General features: G+C 33.5%; 1 protein-coding gene across 1 annotated transcript in view; it reads left to right on the top strand.

The window, feature by feature from the left end:
* Positions 1-21,813, top strand: part of LOC131948251 (hemicentin-1) — a 73,641-nt gene that overhangs the window by 37,952 nt on the left and 13,876 nt on the right. Inside the window, exons 19-36 of the mRNA XM_059309785.1 lie at positions 180-470; positions 1,592-1,879; positions 2,316-2,606; positions 3,550-3,837; positions 4,967-5,254; positions 5,752-6,042; positions 6,299-6,586; positions 7,015-7,305; positions 7,551-7,838; positions 8,255-8,545; positions 9,208-9,495; positions 9,853-10,143; positions 10,454-10,750; positions 11,310-11,603; positions 13,243-13,533; positions 14,196-14,489; positions 19,914-20,207; positions 20,881-21,174. Of these exons, the coding sequence (XP_059165768.1) occupies positions 180-470; positions 1,592-1,879; positions 2,316-2,606; positions 3,550-3,837; positions 4,967-5,254; positions 5,752-6,042; positions 6,299-6,586; positions 7,015-7,305; positions 7,551-7,838; positions 8,255-8,545; positions 9,208-9,495; positions 9,853-10,143; positions 10,454-10,750; positions 11,310-11,603; positions 13,243-13,533; positions 14,196-14,489; positions 19,914-20,207; positions 20,881-21,174 (5,238 nt within the window). The remainder of the gene's footprint in view (positions 1-179; positions 471-1,591; positions 1,880-2,315; positions 2,607-3,549; positions 3,838-4,966; positions 5,255-5,751; positions 6,043-6,298; positions 6,587-7,014; positions 7,306-7,550; positions 7,839-8,254; positions 8,546-9,207; positions 9,496-9,852; positions 10,144-10,453; positions 10,751-11,309; positions 11,604-13,242; positions 13,534-14,195; positions 14,490-19,913; positions 20,208-20,880; positions 21,175-21,813) is intronic.

Below are 21,813 nucleotides of genomic sequence, written 5' to 3'. Positions count from 1 at the left end.
GGTTTTAATTTTAATGGGAATAATGTTATCACTAAATCCCATTTATATCCAATATATTTGCCTATAAACTATTATGACACCAATGTTGGAATAGTTATGTATTAATATTAGTCAGTACTTAGCAGGTAATTTAAAAGTATGTCATAAAAAACTGTGAAACATGCTTTTTAATTTCCCAGATCGCCCAAAAGTGGCAGTAACCAACTCAACAGTGACTGTGGTTGCTGGCCAAACCATTACCTTAAACTGTAGTGTTGATGCAGTTCCAGCCATCAGCAGTTTGTCTTGGACAAAATCTGGTCAGACCATTAATGTCAACAATCCCAGCAAATATTCAGGGGGAACAACCAGTGATCCCAGCTTGAGAATCTTGAGTTCATCAGGTTCTGATGCTGGCTCTGATTATATTTGTATAGCTGGCAACACTGTGGGCAATACAAGTAGTAATCCTGTCACAGTTGTTGTTATAAGTTAGTAGGTTTTTAAATCACTCATTTAATGTTTCTTCTAGGCATTTCTTTAAAGAGAGTCTACCACCACCCCCCAAACGAAATGGAATTTATATTGAAAATATATACTTTTAACAGGATTCCCCCACCCCTCCAAATTTTTATTTAGTCTGCCCCCCTACCCCTACCTAAAGTTCAAGTACCCCCCCCCCCCCCCCCCCTAGAGAAAAAGTCTTGAAGAAACACTGCACACATTTCAATCATAAATATTTGGATATTAATATTATTTAATATGTAGCAAAGAAATGAATTTTTGATTATTGTGTTTACATTTGGTTTAATACACGGGTTCCCAACCTGGGGGTCGCGACCCCCATGGGGGTCGCGAAGGGCTTTCTGGGGGGTCGAAAACTGGTATAATAAACCTTAATAATTTGAAACAAAACGTAAATATTTAGAAGAATTTTTAAAATTTGGCTTTACTAAAATCACTGGAAATTGAATAGAGAAGAAGCAAAGCGTACTGTACAAAGTTTTTCTCAGTCATGAGTTTATGATATGGAGTTCTTTCGTCGGTATGAAGCTAGTTGCAAACGTCAGAAGAATCTGCATTGACGCATTATCCATTCTCTTCTTTCCTCGATGTTGCCAGCATTCACGATGAATTACAAGATGAATTCTTTGATTTGTAGAATGATTCCGCGTAAGATAAAAAACTGCACACTCAATTTTGGTGTAGTATTCACCATTCATACCCAAACGTAAAATTGATTGACTTTTCGAGAATAGATTTTCAACACTATTTTTCGATTAAAAATAAAATTAAGATAATGATAATGACATAGGTTGGCGTTAACAAAAAAAAAATGCTATTAAAAAAATTAACCACTAATGTTTAGTGAATAGTATGCAATTTTACTCATGGTATTAAAACAGTTATCAAGAGTAGTTCATATTGAAAGTCTACTAGAAAATGTTATTTTAGTGCTTATTAATTTCCATACTAAATTTCGGCTTTTTGATTCTATGGGGGTCGCGGGTCACTTAATTTTTATAAAAGGGGGTCGCCACTCGAAAAAGGTTGGGAACCACTGGTTTAATAGATGTATCTAGGTTAAAGTTTCATGGTATACACTTAACAGCATCCCCAGTAATATCTACAACAAGCACCAATGTTACATCATCTGAAAATCAACAAGTGACTTTAAGCTGTGAAGTCATACCCTTAGATTCATTGACTGACCTGTATTGGACTAAGGATGGACAAAGGCTAGACACATCTAATACAGGCAAATATTCAGGTGGTAACAAAATAACCCCAAGCTTGACCGTAAATTCACTGACCCTAGCGGATGCTGGGAAATATGTCTGTGCTGCCAATAACTCTTATGGCACTGCACAGAGTGGAAATATTTTACTCAGTTTACAATGTAAGTTTTTATTTTTAAGGTAGTTGTCCTTTATCTAGATTTCTTATAGTCTGCGATGTAAGCAGATACACTTTTAAAATAATTTTCCCATTTAACTTAACAATGGGGTTTTAAGGTAGACTAAAAACAATAGTTTCCTTGGGATTTAGAAAAATGTTTTGTTGTTGAAAATAAATCTAATTGAAATTTTAATTTTAATAGGAAAACATTTAAAAGATTAGTGGTTAATTTATTCAATGTAGAAAAGATGTAATTGTTTTCAAGATAAACACTCCTGATTTTTTAAAATTAAAATATTTGATTGTAAAATATTTTAATATAGCAGCTAAAGAATAAATATTTAATTTTTTAATAAATGTGTCAAATATCTTATTCCATCTACTTCAAATTTTGTTTTAATTTACTTAATGAATAATAATTTTAATTTATCAAACAGATCCTCCTCATGTAAGTGTTGGGAACTCTTCTATTCAAGCCCGCCCAGGGGAGACAATCATGTTAACATGCTCAGTTGATGCCAGCCCAAACATTACAGAGTTCTACTGGAAGTTTGAGCAAACAATTATCAGCTCTACAGCCAACCCAACAAAGTATTCAGGGGGAACAATCACTGATAGATCTTTGAAAATTTTTACTGCTGCACCTTCAGATGTTGGCAACTATTACTGTGTAGCTAGCAATTCTCTGGGTACCACCACAAGTTTACCAGTCAATTTGACTTTGAATTGTAAGTGTGATAAAATTTATTTGGCATGTAATATATATTTCTGAAAAATTTCTTAGACATTTGCTGCTATATGGTTTGTTTCTTTGAAAAGTATTAGTTCCAAACAGCAAAACACAGCACATGAATGGAGAATTGACAATGATTATATTTAAGTTTAATAGCTACTCAGTTTTTAAAATTAAGTGTATTCAGTCAGAGGCATAGTGACCCATTCCAGTGCTGGGGTGAACTTTCAACTTTGTGCCCCTCCCTCCTCATGTGTATAGTTATTCACATTGGCATTTGTAAAAAGGTCCCCCCTCCCCCACATCCCAGTTAGGAAAGGTTGAGAGCGTTTTTTTACCATTCACTGTACCTTAATGGTTATGTTAAGTTAAAAACTTTGATGTAAAAAAACAGTTAAATAAGCCAGTAAAACCAGGGGCGTAGTGAGGGGGGGGGGGGCGGGGGGTGCGGACCGCACTGGGTGACACCATTTAGGGGGTGACACCAAGGCAAAAAAATAGCAAAATATATGGAGAAAAACTCGAGGGGGGGTGCAAATCGAAAGTTCGAGGAGGGGGGGGGGGTGCAAATCGAAAATTTGAAAGTTTATCCCTGGGAAGGGTCTCTATGCCTCTGGGGGGGGGGGGGGTGACACCATTAAGTGCCGCACCGGGTGACACCCGACCTTGCTACGCCACTGAGTAAAACTGAGTAATTGTCTATTTTCCATAGCTTCGACTGTGTATAATTTAGTAATGCAGCTCTAAATGAGCTTTTTTATTCATTGTTTTATCCCGATTGGCACCCCAACCTTTAAGTCAGCACCTGGGGTAGCCGCCCCATGCACCCTCCTCTAGCTACGCCTTTGTTCATATAGTAGACTTTTCAGTGAATCTTGTTCTGGAAAAACTAAGAAAGAAAATATAAAATTAATTTCTATAATTATTTTTTTTTAAAGCTGCACCAGTCATATCAACCCCAATTACAAAAGTTTCTGCAAATGAAACTGAAAATGTGACCTTAAAGTGTGAAGCTACACCACTGGACTCTATCACTAGCTTCTATTGGGTGAAAGATGGGCAACAACTAAACATTTCTAATGCTACAAAATATACTGGAGGAACTAATAGTTCTACAAATTTGGTCATATTTTTTGTTATTCCTGGAGATGAGGGATTTTATTCATGTGTAGCAACTAATTCTTATGGGACTTCCAAGAGTGAAAATATTACTCTCACTGTACTGTGTAAGAACATCTACATTCACATTGTTATTGTTTTAACTGTTTAAAAAATATAAAAATAGATCATGCCTATTTACTAATTTTTCTTAATACATAGTTTTTTCAATAAAATATTTTATACTGTAATATATTTCTATGCCAAACTTATTCCAATTATTAAGTGAAAACTATTTGTTTAGTAAAAGGCAATGTTATAATTTTCTGAAAAACTAATTCTAATTGATAAATGGAAACATTTAGATTGATAAAAGGTAACACTTCAATAGCAGTTTATAGGCTACAATTTATTTTGAATAACCATTTCAATCTTACATGCTATATTTCACATACACATAAAAAAAACAACAACTGCTTTTGGTTTAATATAATATTTTCCTGATTGTGCCTAAGACACATGGGGCAGATGAAGTAGAGTTCCTCTGTTTCAATGACCTTAGCATACTGGGTTTTTGTTTCACTAACATTAGTTAGGTACCCACTTCAGATGGTTATACTCAGGGACATTATACTTATTTGAACCAGGATTTGAACTTAAGACTTTCGGTTTAGCAGTTTAGTTCTCTTTACCACTTGGCCATGCCACCACTTGCTATTGGTATGTTATTGACAAATCTTGAAACATTCACAGATGGGCCCCGTGTGACAGTGACAAACTCAACAATATTAGTCATTGTTGGTCAAACCATTACCTTAAACTTAATTATGCTTCATGTAAGAAATTTAAAAAGGTGGAATATGAACTAAATGCAGTTAAAGTTTAAATTGTGTGTATGTCATTTTTGTGTAAGTATAATGAAAATGACTTACACATATTTTGTAGCTCTAGTATTAAGATGTTACATTTTTAGGACAAAGACTTATTTTAAATTCAAATTAAACAAATAGATGTAGTTATATCCTAATGAAATATATTATCACAACCTTCTGCTAGAAACCATGTATTGCAAAATAAATTGGATTTTTCTCATTTTAAGAAAGGTAATTTTTAAAAAATTTGAAAACAAGAGAATTTCTTTTTAAACATAAGAATGAAATTCAATAATGCCACATTTTTTTTTGAAAATTTACACAAGTCAGAACATAGTTGTGATGAAATAGGTGCTGAAGAATCTGTTTATTAAATTTATTACAGCGGTCCCACTCATTGTCACTCCAAACACAAACATCACTGTCAATGAAAACCAGCAAGTGACCCTTAGTTGTCAGGTCACTCCACTGAACACACTAACTGAACTTTACTGGTTGAAAGATGGTCAGCGGCTGGTTACCAGTAATACTGTTAAATACTCTGGTGGCACAACAGCAACACCCAGCTTGACCATCTTGTCACTGACCCCAATAGACAAAGGATCTTATTCTTGTGTGGCCAGAAATTCTTATGGGAATTCTAGCAGTGACATCATCAATGTTGTCGTACAATGTAAGGCACAATTTAACTTTCATAATGTAATTAATGCTGATTCATTAAGAAGTGTTATCTGAAAATACTGATAGTATAAAATATGATGAAATCATTATATAAGGAAATAATTATGTTTAGCCTAAGAACATATAAAGAAAGCAAGTACAAAAAATATGTTGGTAATATATTTTCATAGAGTTATGAAATAAAACATTCTACTATGTGAACCTTTAGTAATGACAACTGTTTTAACACAAGTATAGCTGTATAAAACAAAAAAAGAGTTTAGATTATCTATTGAATGTTAAGGTTATACACATATGGTGTAAAGAGTGTTCTGTTAACACTCGCATTATGTATTTACTGTTCTTTTGAATCTCATTTAAAAAAAAATTATTATTGATTTAGTCTGTTAATTTTACATTTAATTAATATAATTTGTTTTATATTTTAAAGTTTAAGACACTCATATTTCAAATGAATAATCTAGTTTTTAAATTAAATTTTTGCTACAGATGTACCTCGTGTGGCAGTAACCAACTCAACAGTGACTGTGGTTGCTGGCCAAACCATTACCTTAAACTGTAGTGTTGATGCAGTTCCAGCCATCAGCAGTTTGTCTTGGACAAAATCTGGTCAGACCATTAATGTCAACAATCCTAGCAAATATTCAGGGGGAACAACCAGTGATCCCAGCTTGAGAATCTTGAGTTCATCAGGTTCTGATGCTGGCTCTGATTATATTTGTATAGCTGGCAACACTGTGGGCAATACAAGTAGTTATCCTGTCACAGTTGTTGTTATAAGTGAGTAGGTTTTATTGATAATTTTTTAAAATACATATGTATTGTTTTAATCTTTTTTTTTAACACATTATTAGTTAGTTATTTAACATATGCAATTTACAAATTAAGAAATACTTTTTATTTTTTTTTTTAAATTTATGCTCTATTGACACTCTTTGTCCTTAAAAATCAATTTGAGTATATTTGAAAATGGGTAAATTTTAACATAATCTTTGCCATCATTATAAAACTTTTTTAAAAACAATTAACATTTCAGCTGTCCCAGTGATAGTCACTCCAAACACAAACATCACTGTCATTGAAAACCAGCAAGTGACCCTTAGTTGTCAGGTCACTCCACTGAACACACTAACTGAACTTTACTGGTTGAAAGATGGTCAGCGGCTGGTTACCAGTAATACTGTTAAATACTCTGGTGGCACAACAGCAACACCCAGCTTGACCATCTTGTCACTGACCCCAATAGACAAAGGATCTTATTCTTGTGTGGCCAGAAATTCTTATGGGAATTCTAGCAGTGATGTCATCAATGTTGTCGTACAATGTAAGACACAATTTTTATTATGTTAAGTTTATTGAGTATTAATGGAAATCCTATAAATTCCTTCTTATATATTTATTAATGAAATTATTTGATATTCAGCTCAATAATATTTAAAACGCTAAGTGCTATAAAAAATAAAGGCCTACATTCTTTTCATTCTGGAAATTAACTATAGTTACTTAAAATGTTAGAATAAATTAAATGTTCTAACAAAAGTATCATTCTACAACACTATAAGTTTAAATCCAAAAGTATTTTAAAAAATAGTTGTAATATTTGATCTGTTTGAGTATGCATTAAAGCAAATCACTTTTGCAGTATTCATTTTTGGTTTGCAAGTTAGACACATTTTTTTATTTAAAGTCTTGAAAAGATAAAATTTTTTACGGAAAGTTTTATATATTTCATACATTTCACAATTACTACAGATGTACCTCGTGTGACAGTAACCAACTCAACAGTGACTGTGATTGCTGGCCAAACCATTACCTTAAACTGTAGTGTTGATGCAGTTCCAGCCATCAGCAGTTTGTCTTGGACAAAATCTGGTCAGACCATTAATGTCAACAATCCTAGCAAATATTCAGGGGGAACAACCAGTGATCCCAGCTTGAGAATCTTGAGTTCATCAGGTTCTGATGCTGGCTCTGATTATATTTGTATAGCTGGCAACACTGTGGGCAATACAAGTAGTAATCCTGTCACAGTTGTTGTTATAAGTGAGTAGGTTTTTTTGGTAATTTTTTTAAATACATGTTTATTTTTTTATAATTTTTTTTTTATACATTGTTAGTTAGTTTATTAATCTATGCAATTTACAAACTAAGAAATAATTTTAAAAAATGTATGCTCTATCTAAACACTTTGTCCATAAAACCATTTTTTAAGCATATTTGAAAATGGGTAAATTTTAACATAATCTTTGCCATTATTATAACACTTTTATAAAAAAATATCATTTCAGCTGTCCCAGTGATAGTCACTCCAAACACAAACATCACTGTCATTGAAAACCAGCAAGTGACCCTTAGTTGTCAGGTCACTCCACTGAACACACTAACTGAACTTTACTGGTTGAAAGATGGTCAGCGGCTGGTTACCAGTAATACTATTAAATACTCTGGTGGCACAACAGCAACACCCAGCTTGACCATCTTGTCACTGACCCCAATAGACAAAGGATCTTATTCTTGTGTGGCCAGAAATTCTTATGGGAATTCTAGCAGTGATGTCATCAATGTTGTTGTACAATGTAAGACACAATTTTTATTATGTTAAGTGTATTGAGTATTAATGGAAATCCTATAAATTCCTTCTTATATATTTATTAAATAACATTTAAAAGGCTAAAAGTGCTATAAAAAATAAAGGCCTACATTCTTTTCATTGTAAAAACTAAATATAGTTACTTAATCTTAGGATAACTTAAATGTTCTAACAAAATTATCATTCTACAACGCAATAAGTTTAAACCCAAAATAAAATAAAAAATAGTTGAACATAATATTGTTTAATATTTGTTCTATTTTAGACTGCATTAAAGCAAAGCACTTTTGCAGTATTCTTTTTTTGATTTGCTAGTTAAACAATTATTTTTTTTAAGTCTTGAAATGATAATAATTTTTATTGTATGTTTTATATATTTCATACATTTCACAATTACTACAGATGTACCTCGTGTGGCAGTAACCAACTCAACAGTGACTGTGGTTGCTGGCCAAACCATTACCTTAAACTGTAGTGTTGATGCAGTTCCAGCCATCAGCAGTTTGTCTTGGACAAAATCTGGTCAGACCATTAATGTCAACAATCCTAGCAAATATTCAGGGGGAACAACCAGTGATCCCAGCTTGAGAATCTTGAGTTCATCAGGTTCTGATGCTGGCTCTGATTATATTTGTATAGCTGGCAACACTGTGGGTACTACAAGTAGTAATCCTGTCACAGTTGTTGTTATAAGTGAGTAGATTTTATTGATAATTTTTAAAAATAGATGTGTACTTTTTAAATCTTTTTTTTTAATAAATTGTTAGTTAGTTTTTAGCGCAATTTCCATACTGACAATTGCGATTATTAATTCATTATTTCTGGATGGATGGATGGATGTGTGTCCGCAGCTTTAAGTCGTATCTCCTCCTCAATGAAACAATATCAAGGACTAGTTCCAAAGCAAATATGTTAAGCAAGTTCCGAGGATGATTGTGGGCCAAAAAATTCCCTGAATTCCTTCCTGGATTTCCCGGAAATAGCCAAAAAACCTAGAAAAAATGCAGTTTTTGGCCCATATCTTGGCAACCAGACCACTTAGCGACTTGAAACATTTACCAATCGATACCTGCCATAATTTAGAACAATATTGCCGAAGAAAGTTTTCAAAATTATCCTTTCGTTTGGTCACAAAAAATTAATTAAGGAAATTGCGCTTAAATTGTCACTAGACTTTTTATTAACTTGTTTAATCTATGCAATTTACAAACTAAAAAATAATTTTTAAAAATAAGTATGCTCTCTTTACACTCTTTGTCCATAAAAACCAAATTGAGCATATTTGAAAATGGGTAAATTTTAACATAATCTTTGCCATCATTAAAAACTTTTATTAAAATAAAATATTATTTCAGCTGTCCCAGTGATAGTCACTCCAAACACAAACATCACTGTCATTGAAAACCAGCAAGTGACCCTTAGTTGTCAGGTCACTCCACTGAACACACTAACTGAACTTTACTGGTTGAAAGATGGTCACCGGCTGGTTACCAATAATACTGTTAAATACTCTGGTGGCACAACAGCAACACCCAGCTTGACCATCTTGTCACTGACCCCAATAGACAAAGGATCTTATTCTTGTGTGGCCAGAAATTCTTATGGGAATTCTAGCAGTGATATCATCAATGTTGTCGTACAATGTAAGACACAATTATATTTATGTTAAGTGTATTAACTATTAACTGATGTCTTCTAATTTAATTATATTTATTATTTATTATTTACCTTGTATGGCTAATTATTCTATAACGTTTTCAAAAATTGATGATTATAGCAAATTTTAGCATTTAAAAGTTTAGGTTGTATATCAAATGTTTTAATTTAAGTGTAGGAAAGTTTCAAGCAAATATTTTAAATAGCACATTGTTGAATCCGAATATAAATCCTTATTGAAGTCCTCTTTGGAATCTTGAAATAACTTAATTGTATTTGTATGTTTTTAGTTCAAGTTTTTGCCAGTGAAAAAATGTTGAAATTTATTTTATTTTTCTTTACAGATGCCCCTAAGCTTTCTGCAACCACCAGTCCTGTAACCACAGTCTCTGGAAGTACAATAATTCTTACATGTAATGTAGATGCCAACCCTCAATTGACTGATTTCTATTGGAGGAAATCTAACAGTAACATCTCTTCCACTTCTAATCCTGAAAAGTATTCAGGGGGGACAATTTTCAATACAAATTTAACTATTATTAACACTTCAAAAACAGACACTGGAAATTATACATGTGTAGCTGTTAACAACATTGGAGCTTCCTCCAGTCAATCAGTATCAGTTGTTGTGAACTGTAAGTATAATATGATGAAGTCTATTTTAGATTTATACATTATTATTTAGTTAAAACGTTTTCTTTTTCTATACATGCCAAATACAAAATTGATAACTACTGCATGATTACACCATGACAAGAATTTTAGATATTGTACTTGATCTTACTTTGACCATTTATTATATTTTGTCTGATTATATTAAGCTTTTAACAAATATTCAAGTTTCATATAAAAAAAAAAAACTTTTATTATCTTTTTTATTTTGTTACTATTTTATATACTTTAATTAATATATAAAAATATAAAATAATTAAATTTTATTTACAGATATTCCAGTGGTGTTGATGAATCAGACAACTATTTCAGTAAGAGAAGGAACTGCTCAATACACAATTACAGCCCTAGTAGACAGTAGCCCAGCCCCAGTCCTCCTGACCTGGAAGAAGGATGGCCAGGTGATCAATGTCACTAACCAGCTGTCCAAGTACAGTGGTGCTACACCAACAAATCCAGAGTTGACCATCAAAAATATTTCTCGATCTGATGTTGGGCTCTACACTTTAACAGTGGAAAACAGTATAGGATCTAATTCAAATCAAGTTCCAGTTTCTTTTCTTGTTACATGTAAGTGATAAATTTGGTTGTTTATTATTGAACATATATATGTTGAATCTACTTCTAGCTAAACGTATTATCTTCTATAGACATGTCAGTGCATAGAACACAATGTGTAAGCCCCACAACATTTAAACAGGTTATAATTAATATAGACTAAGCAAAATGTTCTTTGCTCTCAATAAGCATCATTTCATAAATGAATAATTTACAACACTTAAACATGGTGTAATTAAATTAAACAATTTTTTGCTTTTGATAAGTATCATTTCTTAAATGAATATTATACATTACAAATCATTATACCTAATGTGTTATAAATTATAATTTATTCACCTTCCCTCAACTTTTTTTTTCATGAAAATATTTAGTGTTTACTTAAATACATGGTTTTAATTGAAGGATTTTTTTAGCTTTTATGTTGTTATTACTTTTAATATTTCTTTTATCAAATTCACCTCTTTTTTAATAATGTTTTACATTGTCTGATTAATGTTACAAACTTCTATTAAATAATTTGAATGTTAAACATTTGTATATACAATATGTATTTTACACACAATTTCAGACCCACCTACAATTTATGTCAACACCAGCAACATCACAGCCAAAGCAGGCACCAACATCACCCTGATCAGCATTGTGACAGCTTTCCCAGCACTCTCCAGCTTCTACTGGACCAAAGACGGACTGCCCTTAAACACCACAGGCACCTCCAGCAAATATTCTGGCGGCACAGTAGCCACGCCAAATCTCACCATTTTAATCTTAGATGCCAGTTCTGATCCAGGGCTGTATGCGTGTGTGGCTGAGAATGATGTTGGAAGAGTTACAAGCTCAGCTCTAATGCTAACAGTTTTCTGTGAGTTGTACTTCTAACTTCAGCCTGGGACTTCAGAGTAAAGTAAAATATTGAATCTCTTCACCCCCAAAATTTTATGTTCCATAAGTTAAATAACCCTAACTGTGGAAAATGTAATAAAACTATATGATAAGTATTTAATTATAAACAAAAAAATACTTAAATTCTGTATTTGAATACTATTGAAATTAAATTGAACTTGAACTTTTTAGATTGAAATGCCTATTAAATGTCCTGCTAAAATACTAACTCTGTGACTGAATCATATATATCCTGATAATTGTGTGATTTTTGTTTTTGAACTATTTTTTTTAAACAACTTTTTAAAATTTAACCAAACCCACTGTTAAAATAACTTTCTATCTCTGACACTAATACTGTTTTAATATTATATTATATTTAATTTAATTAATATTTATTTAAATAATTTTTTTACATTGTTTTGTTTATAATTTTTTTTGAAAAATGAGATAAATGTTTTTTATATTTCTATTTTTTAGGATTACTGTAACTCTTCAGTGTATGAAGCATTTTGTTTCATACATTTCTACAGGCTCATTGGTTGGTTTATTTCATCATGCTTGATAATTGGCTTTTTATAGGCTAAAGGGGGAAAAAATGGCTTTGGCATTCACTGATATTTTGTGTGACTGATATTTTTGTAGGCTGCTAGTTAGTTAAAGATTATAAAGCAAACCACTTAAGAACACGGAAATATTTGGTTTGGACACATTTATTTACCTACATTGTTCAAAGCTGCCTTCATTATTACCACATTGAGAAAATGTCTTCTTACAACAAATAAAATATTTACAAGGGGACAGAGTATAAAGAGTATAAACTATAAACAATCTCAATGGTCAGTTTTATATTTGGATATTTAAACATCTTAAAACATAGAAATCTGTCAGGCTTTTGTACTCAATTTGTGAATGCTTTTAATGTTTTTTTTCAAAACCTTATTTATAAATGCTGACTCCATTTTATTTTTCATTTCATGGCATTGCTGGTGTATTCATTATTCAATTTAAAATTGCTAGTTTTATACATTGAACATAAACTGCTAATAAGAATTTTTCAATTTTCAGCTCTTCACTATTTGAAACCAGCTTTTTCATTTTAAATTCTTCAGCGTGTTTCTGCATTTCTTTACTTTTTGTATTTAGCCATACAATATTTTTCTCTGCACATTTTTTAAATTTTACATCATTAAAAATATTTCTCTTGCATATTTTTATTTTTTATAGCTTCTTGTATAAAAAATATAGTATGCCTCACCAATAGGCAATGCTATTTTATTCCAATTTACATTTTACAATCATCTTAGTTTTATTACTTTCCATAAATAAAAGATATTGTTAAGAGATATTTAATCATACAATAGGTTCACAACTTCTATTCAACATTCATCACAAAAGTATAAATAAACTGTTAGAAATTCACATGTAATGATAAACTCTGAGTCATGCTCAAATTTTCAATTAAAAGGCCAAATTAAATTTTGAACACTTAATATTTTACCCAGCTGAATGAACACAGGCTTATTGAATAAGCACCAACTTCATGACAACACTAAGTTCATTAAAATAAGAAGTATCAGTTGACGACTATTCACCATTTAATGCTTTGCTTTTTTTAGCTTTTCCAGTAATAAAACCACCCACCACCACTAACCTGACTGGCGTTGAAAGCCAACAGACAACTCTGGAATGCAACGTCACACCTCTAGATTCACTCACAGACCTCTACTGGACTCGGAACAGTCAGCGGCTAAACACATCCAACTCTACCAAGTACCAGGGCGGCACCACTACCAGACCTAACCTGACTATCCTGTACCTGACAGACACTGACACTGGCATCTACGCTTGTGTGGCCAACAACAGCTTTGGGCCTAGTCAGGGCCCTAATTCATCTTTAAACATCTTCTGTAAGTTCTGCCCTTCATTGTTACAGGTACAGTATTAATCATAAATCTTTTCCTGTTACTGCCCAAGACACACGGGCAGATGAAGTAGAGTTCATCAGTTACAATGACCATGGCATTACAAGGGGATAATGTGATCGGAACTAAGCCCAGCTACCTTTGTTTCCCTAATGTGAGTTAGGTACCGATAAGAGCTTGTGGACTCAGGGCCATTATTCTGATTTTAACCTGGATTCAAACTCGAGACTTTCAGGTTAGCAGTTAGTGCTCTACCTCTAGACTACACCATCCCTCCAGTGTTAAAAGTTATGTTTAAATAGTGTCAATAATTCTGTTTCATCTTTTAAAGCAACTTTTCATACATACATTATAAATAAAAGCAAAAAAATAAAATTAATAGTTTCTTTTATAACCTATTCACTTTTCCCAATCAGCAATACAAGTGTTTCAGTATAATTAATGAACTCATACATAAACAAAAGTATAAGCATTTTTGTTAATTATATTGGAAGATATTTACTTTTTATTTCTTTTTCTTTAGATAAAATATAGTTTTAATGCTTCAGATAGTTATCACAGTTCTTATTTCACTCTTTAAAAATATGGCATAAGTTTTGATGGTAATGATATTTTTATGGTTCTAAAACAGTTTCCTTTGTCTTTAGACAAGCCCAAGTTGACAGTTGTCACTGATCCAATCTCATTAAAAGATGTGGGATTTGTGAGCTTGACTTGTAGCATCAGTGCTAACCCAGCTATAACAAGCTTCAACTGGACCAAAATAGGCGTGGGGGCCATCAACTCCTCCGCCAATACTAGCAAGTACTCAGGGGGAACGACCTTTAACCCTACACTGACCATTTATTTGTTGTCAGCTCAAGACTCAGGAAACTACACTTGTGGCGCAGCCAATAGTATTGGTTCTACAGTCAGCTCAGTTGTTGTGCTTAATGTTATCAGTAAGTCTGTTTTATATTACTTTAAACATAGCTTTAGTACTGTCACAAAATGATTATCCCATGGATGTCACTGTACTTCTTCTTTATTCTTAATTTTAGTATTAGTGTCAACTGGTTATTTGCTTCCATAGCAAGATATGATGGTGCTTAAAACTTAAGTTTGGGAAAGTAAAAAAAAAAACTGACTTGGCAAAGAGCTGATGCCACAATTATAATAGATTGACGACAGAAGCCTGTGGTTGTATATAACACATTTAATGGGTCTAACTACCACGATGGTAACACACAGAGAGGACTGAAGAGGACGTACACAAGGGACATCACTCAAGATAACAATATTATAAATATAACTAATACAGAAGAGTGAGTTCCCTTGACCTCACAATTATTTCAATCTATTACATCCCTTTACCCTTAGAACACAATAACACATCTCTCAATAGAACAATTGATAGTATCCTAAAATCACCAATTATATTGTAACATGAACACTATGGTATATTACATCCTTACAAACAATGCACAATATGCTACAACATAATCAAGATACAAAACAATGATGTCAAAGTCCTTTTTGACCTTTAAAATCATAGGTCTAACTTATTTGGGACTTTGATTGTCCTGCTTGACCTTCTCAGTGGCTTTTGATTTGGTGACTCAAGATTCTGACCATCTGGATTCTCTATCTCAGGAGGTCTAGGATTTAAATCATTAACTCCAGAATTTACATTTTCTGACTCCAGACAACTTGGTTCACTCATATCAACAGAACTTGGTTGTGAAACAAACTGAGTTGGTGTGAACTGTTCAGATTTGGTGGGATTGACAGATTCACACTTATTATCTGCACAAGTTATTTTTAACTGGTCTGCATGTCTACGGACAATAAGTCCATCATTTGTTTTTACTTTATAAGACACAGGTCCTGTACATTGAACAATTTGACCTGGTATCCATTTTTCCCTTCTCCCATAGTTTCTTAGATACACATTCTCATTAACACCAAATTCTCTTTCAATGAATGTTTTGTCATGATTTAATGGAACTATTTTTGAATTGGCATCTGAAAGTATTATGCTATTATTCAGATCCTTAACTGGCATAGATTTCTTTGATTGATCAATTTCTCAGGTAATCTGATAGTGCTTTCCTGGTAACCAAAAATACTGTTTAAAGTAATATCCTGGACAATATCACTTTGCAACTGTGATCCAGTATTTGAAGTGGGTGTATTAAATGGCAAAAATCCTTTTTCTTTTCTTTTGATGTTACCCTTTTAGTTTCTGTAAGTGCTAATGATGTTAGCAAAGTTGTTTTATGATCACATTCCTTCTTACTTAAAGCATTTGAAATTGCCATATCACCATAATCATTTATTAAGTTACAAATACTTTGTTTAGGTAGCTCTGACTGATAATGGACTGCATCTTCTCCATCTTTTATATTATCTTCACAAAGGGTTTTAATTTCTTATTTTATATGGCTTTAAGTCCTCATTCACTGACTCTTCAGGCCAACCATTCTTACAGTACTCATATACTTTTATTAAGCACTCATCTTTTTGTGTTTCTCTCTTAATATCATTCACATTTATATTGGAGTTATCCATGATAGTGAAGAGAACAAATACATCTTCTGGTACATAGCTCAGGCTTTGGTTTTTTAAAGGTAATCTACTAAGACTATCTGCACTATTCTCAGATCCAGGTTTGTATTTCAATTCATAATTGTATGCAGTTAGTGTGATAGCCCATCTTTGAATTCTTGGTGAGGCATGCTCAGGTAGGGTTTTGTTTTCTCCAAATAAACCTAGCAATGGTTTATGATCTGTAAAGATGGTGAACTTCCTACCAAACAGAAACTTATGAAATTTCTTAACACCAAAAATGATGCCTAAGCCTTCCCTATCTAACTGAGAATAATTTTTCTCAGCCTGGTTCAAAGATCTACTGGCAAAAGCAATGGGTCTGTCACCCTTCTCATCCATGTGGGACAAGACTGCTCCTACACCATCTGGTGAAGCATCACATGTCAATACAAGTCTTTTCCCTGGGTCATAGTGAGTTAGTAAGGTGTCAGCAGACAAAGCCTCTTTTGCTGTATTAAAAGCAGCTTCTTGTTGTTTACCCCAGTGCCAAGTTGCATTTTTCTGTAGCAGCTTGTACAGTGGTGATAGTTTACCAGACAGATTTCCTATGAACTTTGCATAGTAATTTATCAAGCCCAAAAAAGCTCTTAGTTGTTGGGTATTTTCAGGTTTGGGTGCTTCTTTAATGGCTTTTGTTTTCTCAGGTTGAGGTCTGATGCCTTGTTTGCTTAATATATAACCAAGAAAACTAATTTCTGTCAGCATGAATTGACATTTATCTTTGTTTATCTTTAAACCTTTTTCACCAACAATTTTCAAGACTTTATCAAGTGTTTTAAGATGTTCAGTGTCATTCTTACCAGTTATGTACACATTGTCAAAGTACACACAAACATTTGGAATGTCCTTAAAAATACTGTCCATGACAGCTTGGAAAATTCCAGGGCTAGATGATATGCCAAAACATAGTCTTTCATATTGGTAGAGTCCTTTATGTGTGTTTATTGTCGTATAGACTTTTGAATCTGGATGCAGTTCTAGTTGAGTGTAAGCATGACTAAAGTCTAATTCAGTGAATTTGTCTCCTCCTGCCAAATTCAAAGAAATTTCCTCAATGTTAGGTATAGGGTACCTATTTAGCTCTATTTGCTTATTCAGTGTAGTTTTATAATCTCCACAAATTCTTATAGAACCATCCTTCCTTAACACTGGCACAATGGGTGTCGCCCAATCGGAATAGTCTACCTTCTTTATAATGCCATTAGATTCCAATCTACTTAGCTCATTTTCAATTTTATTCCTCATTGCATAAGGTGGAACTCTAGCTTTGCAGTATCTTGGATTTGTATCTTTAATGCTTAACTTCACTGTTCTATCATTTAGTAAACCTGAATTGCCAAAAACACTTTTATTTTCAGATATTACTTTATCTAGTGAAGTAAGACTAGATTCTTTTCCATTGTTCAATGAACAAATACTCTCCCAATTTAACTTAAGATCACTTAACCAGTTCCTACCTAGTAATGGCGGTCCATTTCCTTCAACCACAAGAAGAGGAAGTTTAACACTTTGACCATTATAACTTACATGAACCATACACTCTCCTATTACCGGAACATTGTCACCAGTGTATGTTGTTAGACACTTGTGACATGGCTGTAGAGGCACTGATCCTCCTATGACAGCGTCAAAATCTTTCTTTGTTATGACTGTTAGAGATGCTCCAGTGTCCAGTTGGAAGCTGATGCTCTTACCGTTGATATAAACTGGTACATTGATGGGAGCATGACTTATTGATTTCACAGAGAATAGGTTGAAATCCGGCTGCGAATCAGTTTGAGCATTTTCACTGGTAGAGTGGTTCATTGGTTGGGTTAGGTAGTCTTGGTGAGAGTTAACATAGTGCTGCCTTTGGTTGCGGTACTGTCTTGACTGGCTAGATTTAGCAACAGACGAAGACTTTGCAAAGCAGGCCTTGGCAATGTGACCTTGCTCACTGCACTTATAACAAGTTGCAGACTTGAACTTGCACCGATGAGATGCATGGGGACCTTTGCATCGATGACATTTTTGATAATTATTACTAGATTTAGATCTAGGATTTGAACGAGCAGGCTGTTTAGCATAAGTTGGAATGCTCTGATGGGGTTGATGTTTATTGACTAACCTGCTGTTTACTGCATGGATCTCTGAAGGTGCTAAAGATCTCGCCGCATCTGATGACCGCTGGAATGACATTGCAAGTTGTATTGCTTTTTCTAATGTTAGATCTGACTCGAGCAGCAACTTTCTTTGAATATCAGGACTGTTTACACCTGTCACAAACTTTTCACATAATCTGTCAGACAGCGTGTCTCCGAATTCACAAAATTCACTTAAATGACGTAAAGCAGCAACATATTCTGATATTGACTCGTTTGGTTGACGAGTCCTACTGTCAAATCTAGCTTCTACATAAAAACTTTGATGGGGTAGGCGCATGGTGGTCTGTTAGCAATTTGCTCAGCTCGTTAAAGCTCTTGGTAGTTAAACTAGCTGGTGCGCATAAGTCTTTTAGTAGCCTAAATTGTTGAGGCCCTATGACTGTTAACAAAACAGCTCTCTTTTTGGCTTCTATCGTCACGTCGTTAGCTTCTAGGTAAAAGCTTAACCTCTCTAGGTAATCTTGAATGATTTCATCATTCGCATCAAATTCTTTTATTTGGCCATACAGCGCCATAATTCTAGAAATAATTAGCTAATAAGCTCTAGCAAACCTCTTTTTTGCGTAAGTAGGTGCTCTTTCTAGTAGATGTTTATCCTTCGTCGCCAGTTATAATAGATTGACGACAGAAGCCTGTGGTTGTATATAACACATTTAATGGGTCTAACTACCACGATGGTAACACACAGAGAGGACTGAAGAGGACGTACACAAGGGACATCACTCAAGATAACAATATTATAAATATAACTAATACAGAAGAGTGAGTTCCCTTGACCTCACAATTATTTCAATCTATTACAACAATACATTCCAATTTTTTAGAATCTGGTAAACACTTTCATTGATCAAAAGATAAACAAAAAAAAACTATATTACATTCAGTATGAAAATTGTTTAGGGAGGGGGGGGGGGGGGGGACAGGAATATTTTACTAAAAAATACACTGATCATGTGACTATATTCTGTTGCCTATTGGCATTCACTCCACCTCAGCTTCAACAATTTTACCCAATAGACATTTACTAAGTACCCAGAGAGCTTGTATAACTTTTTTAAAAGTAAAAGTAAAGTTCCCTTTACAAACCAGACGGTCAATAGGGCAAGTGAAGTAGAGTTCACTTGTTTCTGTGACCTTGGCATATGAAGAGATAGTGTGGTCAGCACTATGCCCAGCCGCCTTTACTTTCCCTAACAAAAGTTAGGTACCCATCAGAGTTGGGTGGACTCAGGGACGGTCTACTGACTTGAACCCGGATTCGAACTCGAGACTTACGGGTTAGCAGTCCAACTCTCTACCGCTAGGCCACTCCGTCCCTTAACTATTTTAACTTCTTTTTAATCCTGTTATTGCCCAACACACATGGGGCAAATCCAGTAGTAGTTCATCTGATTCATAGTCCTCAGCATATGAAGGGATAGTGTGGTCAGCACTATGCCTAGCCACCTTTGTTTCCCTTATGTAAGTTAGGTACCCATCAGAACTGGGTGGACTCAAGGACGTTCTACTGATTTGAACCCGGATTCGAGCACAAGACTCATGGGTTAGCAGTCTAGCTCAACTATTTTAACTAATCTCTCAAATTGAACTAGTTTCAGTCTAAAAATGTTAACACCAACCAATGTGTTGCAGGTAGTCCGCAAGTAACTGTATCCCCTACATCGGACACGAAGCCAGAAGGAACACCTGAATTTGTCCTCTCCTGCACGGTGCTAGCCATTCCAGCTATAAAAAACCTGACCTGGCAGAAAGATGGCGCAGTCATGAACCTGACTGGGCAGTCATCCAAGTACTCTGGAGGTGTAATCAGCCAACCTAACCTGACCATTAAAAATTTAACCCGCTATGACGCAGGGGTGTATGTTTGCCAAGCAACAAATGACAACGGTTCTGGACAAAGTGCGGGCGCTCAACTCAATGTCACTTGTAAGTCAGGGGGCTTAACTCAATGTCACATGTAAGTCAGGGGGCTTAACTCAATGTCACATGTAAGTCAGGGGGCTTAACTCAATGTCACTTGTAAGTCAGGGGGTTCAACTCAATGTCACTTGTAAGTGAGGAATCAACTTCAGACAACAAAACAACACTAACTGCTGCTTATATTATTTGCTCTTCATAGTACAGTCAAGAATTAAATATATATATATATATATATATATATATATATATATATATATATATATATATATATATATATATATATATATATATATATTTATATATAGGCCTATATATATATATATATATATTATAATACCATAATAAACTCAATAAACTCATAACCTCACATTCCAACAATACATTGTCACAGACCTGATTCCCTTCCCCCCTCTCACCTTCCCATACCTGAAAATGATATTACAAATTTTGACCCTCCTTCCCACTAATAAACTTAGTTCTAATAAATATTAACATTTTTAAAATTATTTATGTCTTGAAAATATGTAAAATAAATTCTAGTTCATATGTGATTATTCTACATAGCACATTGTCACTAAAGTCTGAAAACTTTAATTTTAGTTGTTTTAGATCTATTCAATTTATTGTTGACACCCTACATTTAAGCTCTAAGCTGAAATTTTTTTGTCTTAACTTTCAGTTCAGCCAACCATCTCTGGTGGCCCTGGCTCTGTCCAAGCAGCTGATGACAAAAATGTCACGCTGACCTGCAGCGTCGCATCCTACCCTCCCCTCACTAGCTTGTACTGGACCAAAGACGAGGTGCCCATCAATACGACACAGAATCCAAATAAATATTTTGGAGGGACTGTCTCGGTCCCTGACCTGACCATCATCAAACTTAACAAGACTACAGACGTGGGCAGCTACAAATGTGTGGCTAGAAATTCTGTGGGAAACACCACCAGTCCAGCTGTTAACCTTACCATCACATGTGAGCTTAGTTAAATACTACATTTATGTTTTAGAATCAGTAAATAAATAATTTTAAAATAAGCTTATTCTTTAAAATAAAAAAAAAATTACAAAGCTTGTTTTTATTTATAGGCAAATTTTAATTAAATAAATAAGGTTTTCCTTATTTTAGCTAAAATATGTTATATAAATATAACCAATGCTATTCAAGTATAGCATTATAAAACCAAAACACCCTTTAGTTTTTTTGTTGATAATTAATGCAAATTTATTTCCCAAATATTAAAGTTCACTTATTCTATTAGAAATATGATATTTTAATCGAAAATGCAGAGTAAAAATATTAATGCCTTAGTTTTGAAAGCATTTGACAAATAATTTTGTTGTAGCCTATTTAAAATTTGCATTCTAAAATTTAATTGAGTAATTTAATTATCAGATAAATAATTTTAAAGTAAGCTGTACAATAGGGGTTTTATTAGAGGTTTTTGAATAATAATTTAATAAATAAAACATAACTTATTCTTATTTTTTTTACTCTTATGTTAAGCTTTTTCTCATCTACTGGAGATTAGTTGTAAAATATCTACTAACATTTTGATCTTAGCAGAAGCTGTTGCTATAGAATGAAAAATCACTCAGAAAAAAATAGAGCATT

The sequence above is a fragment of the Physella acuta genome, unplaced genomic scaffold, assembly GCF_028476545.2.
Source record: "Physella acuta isolate Inbredline_101_S28 unplaced genomic scaffold, ASM2847654v3 ptg000634l, whole genome shotgun sequence".
In the NCBI taxonomy this organism is placed as follows: domain Eukaryota; kingdom Metazoa; phylum Mollusca; class Gastropoda; family Physidae; genus Physella; species Physella acuta.
This window is presented reverse-complemented; position numbering and strand designations above follow the sequence as displayed.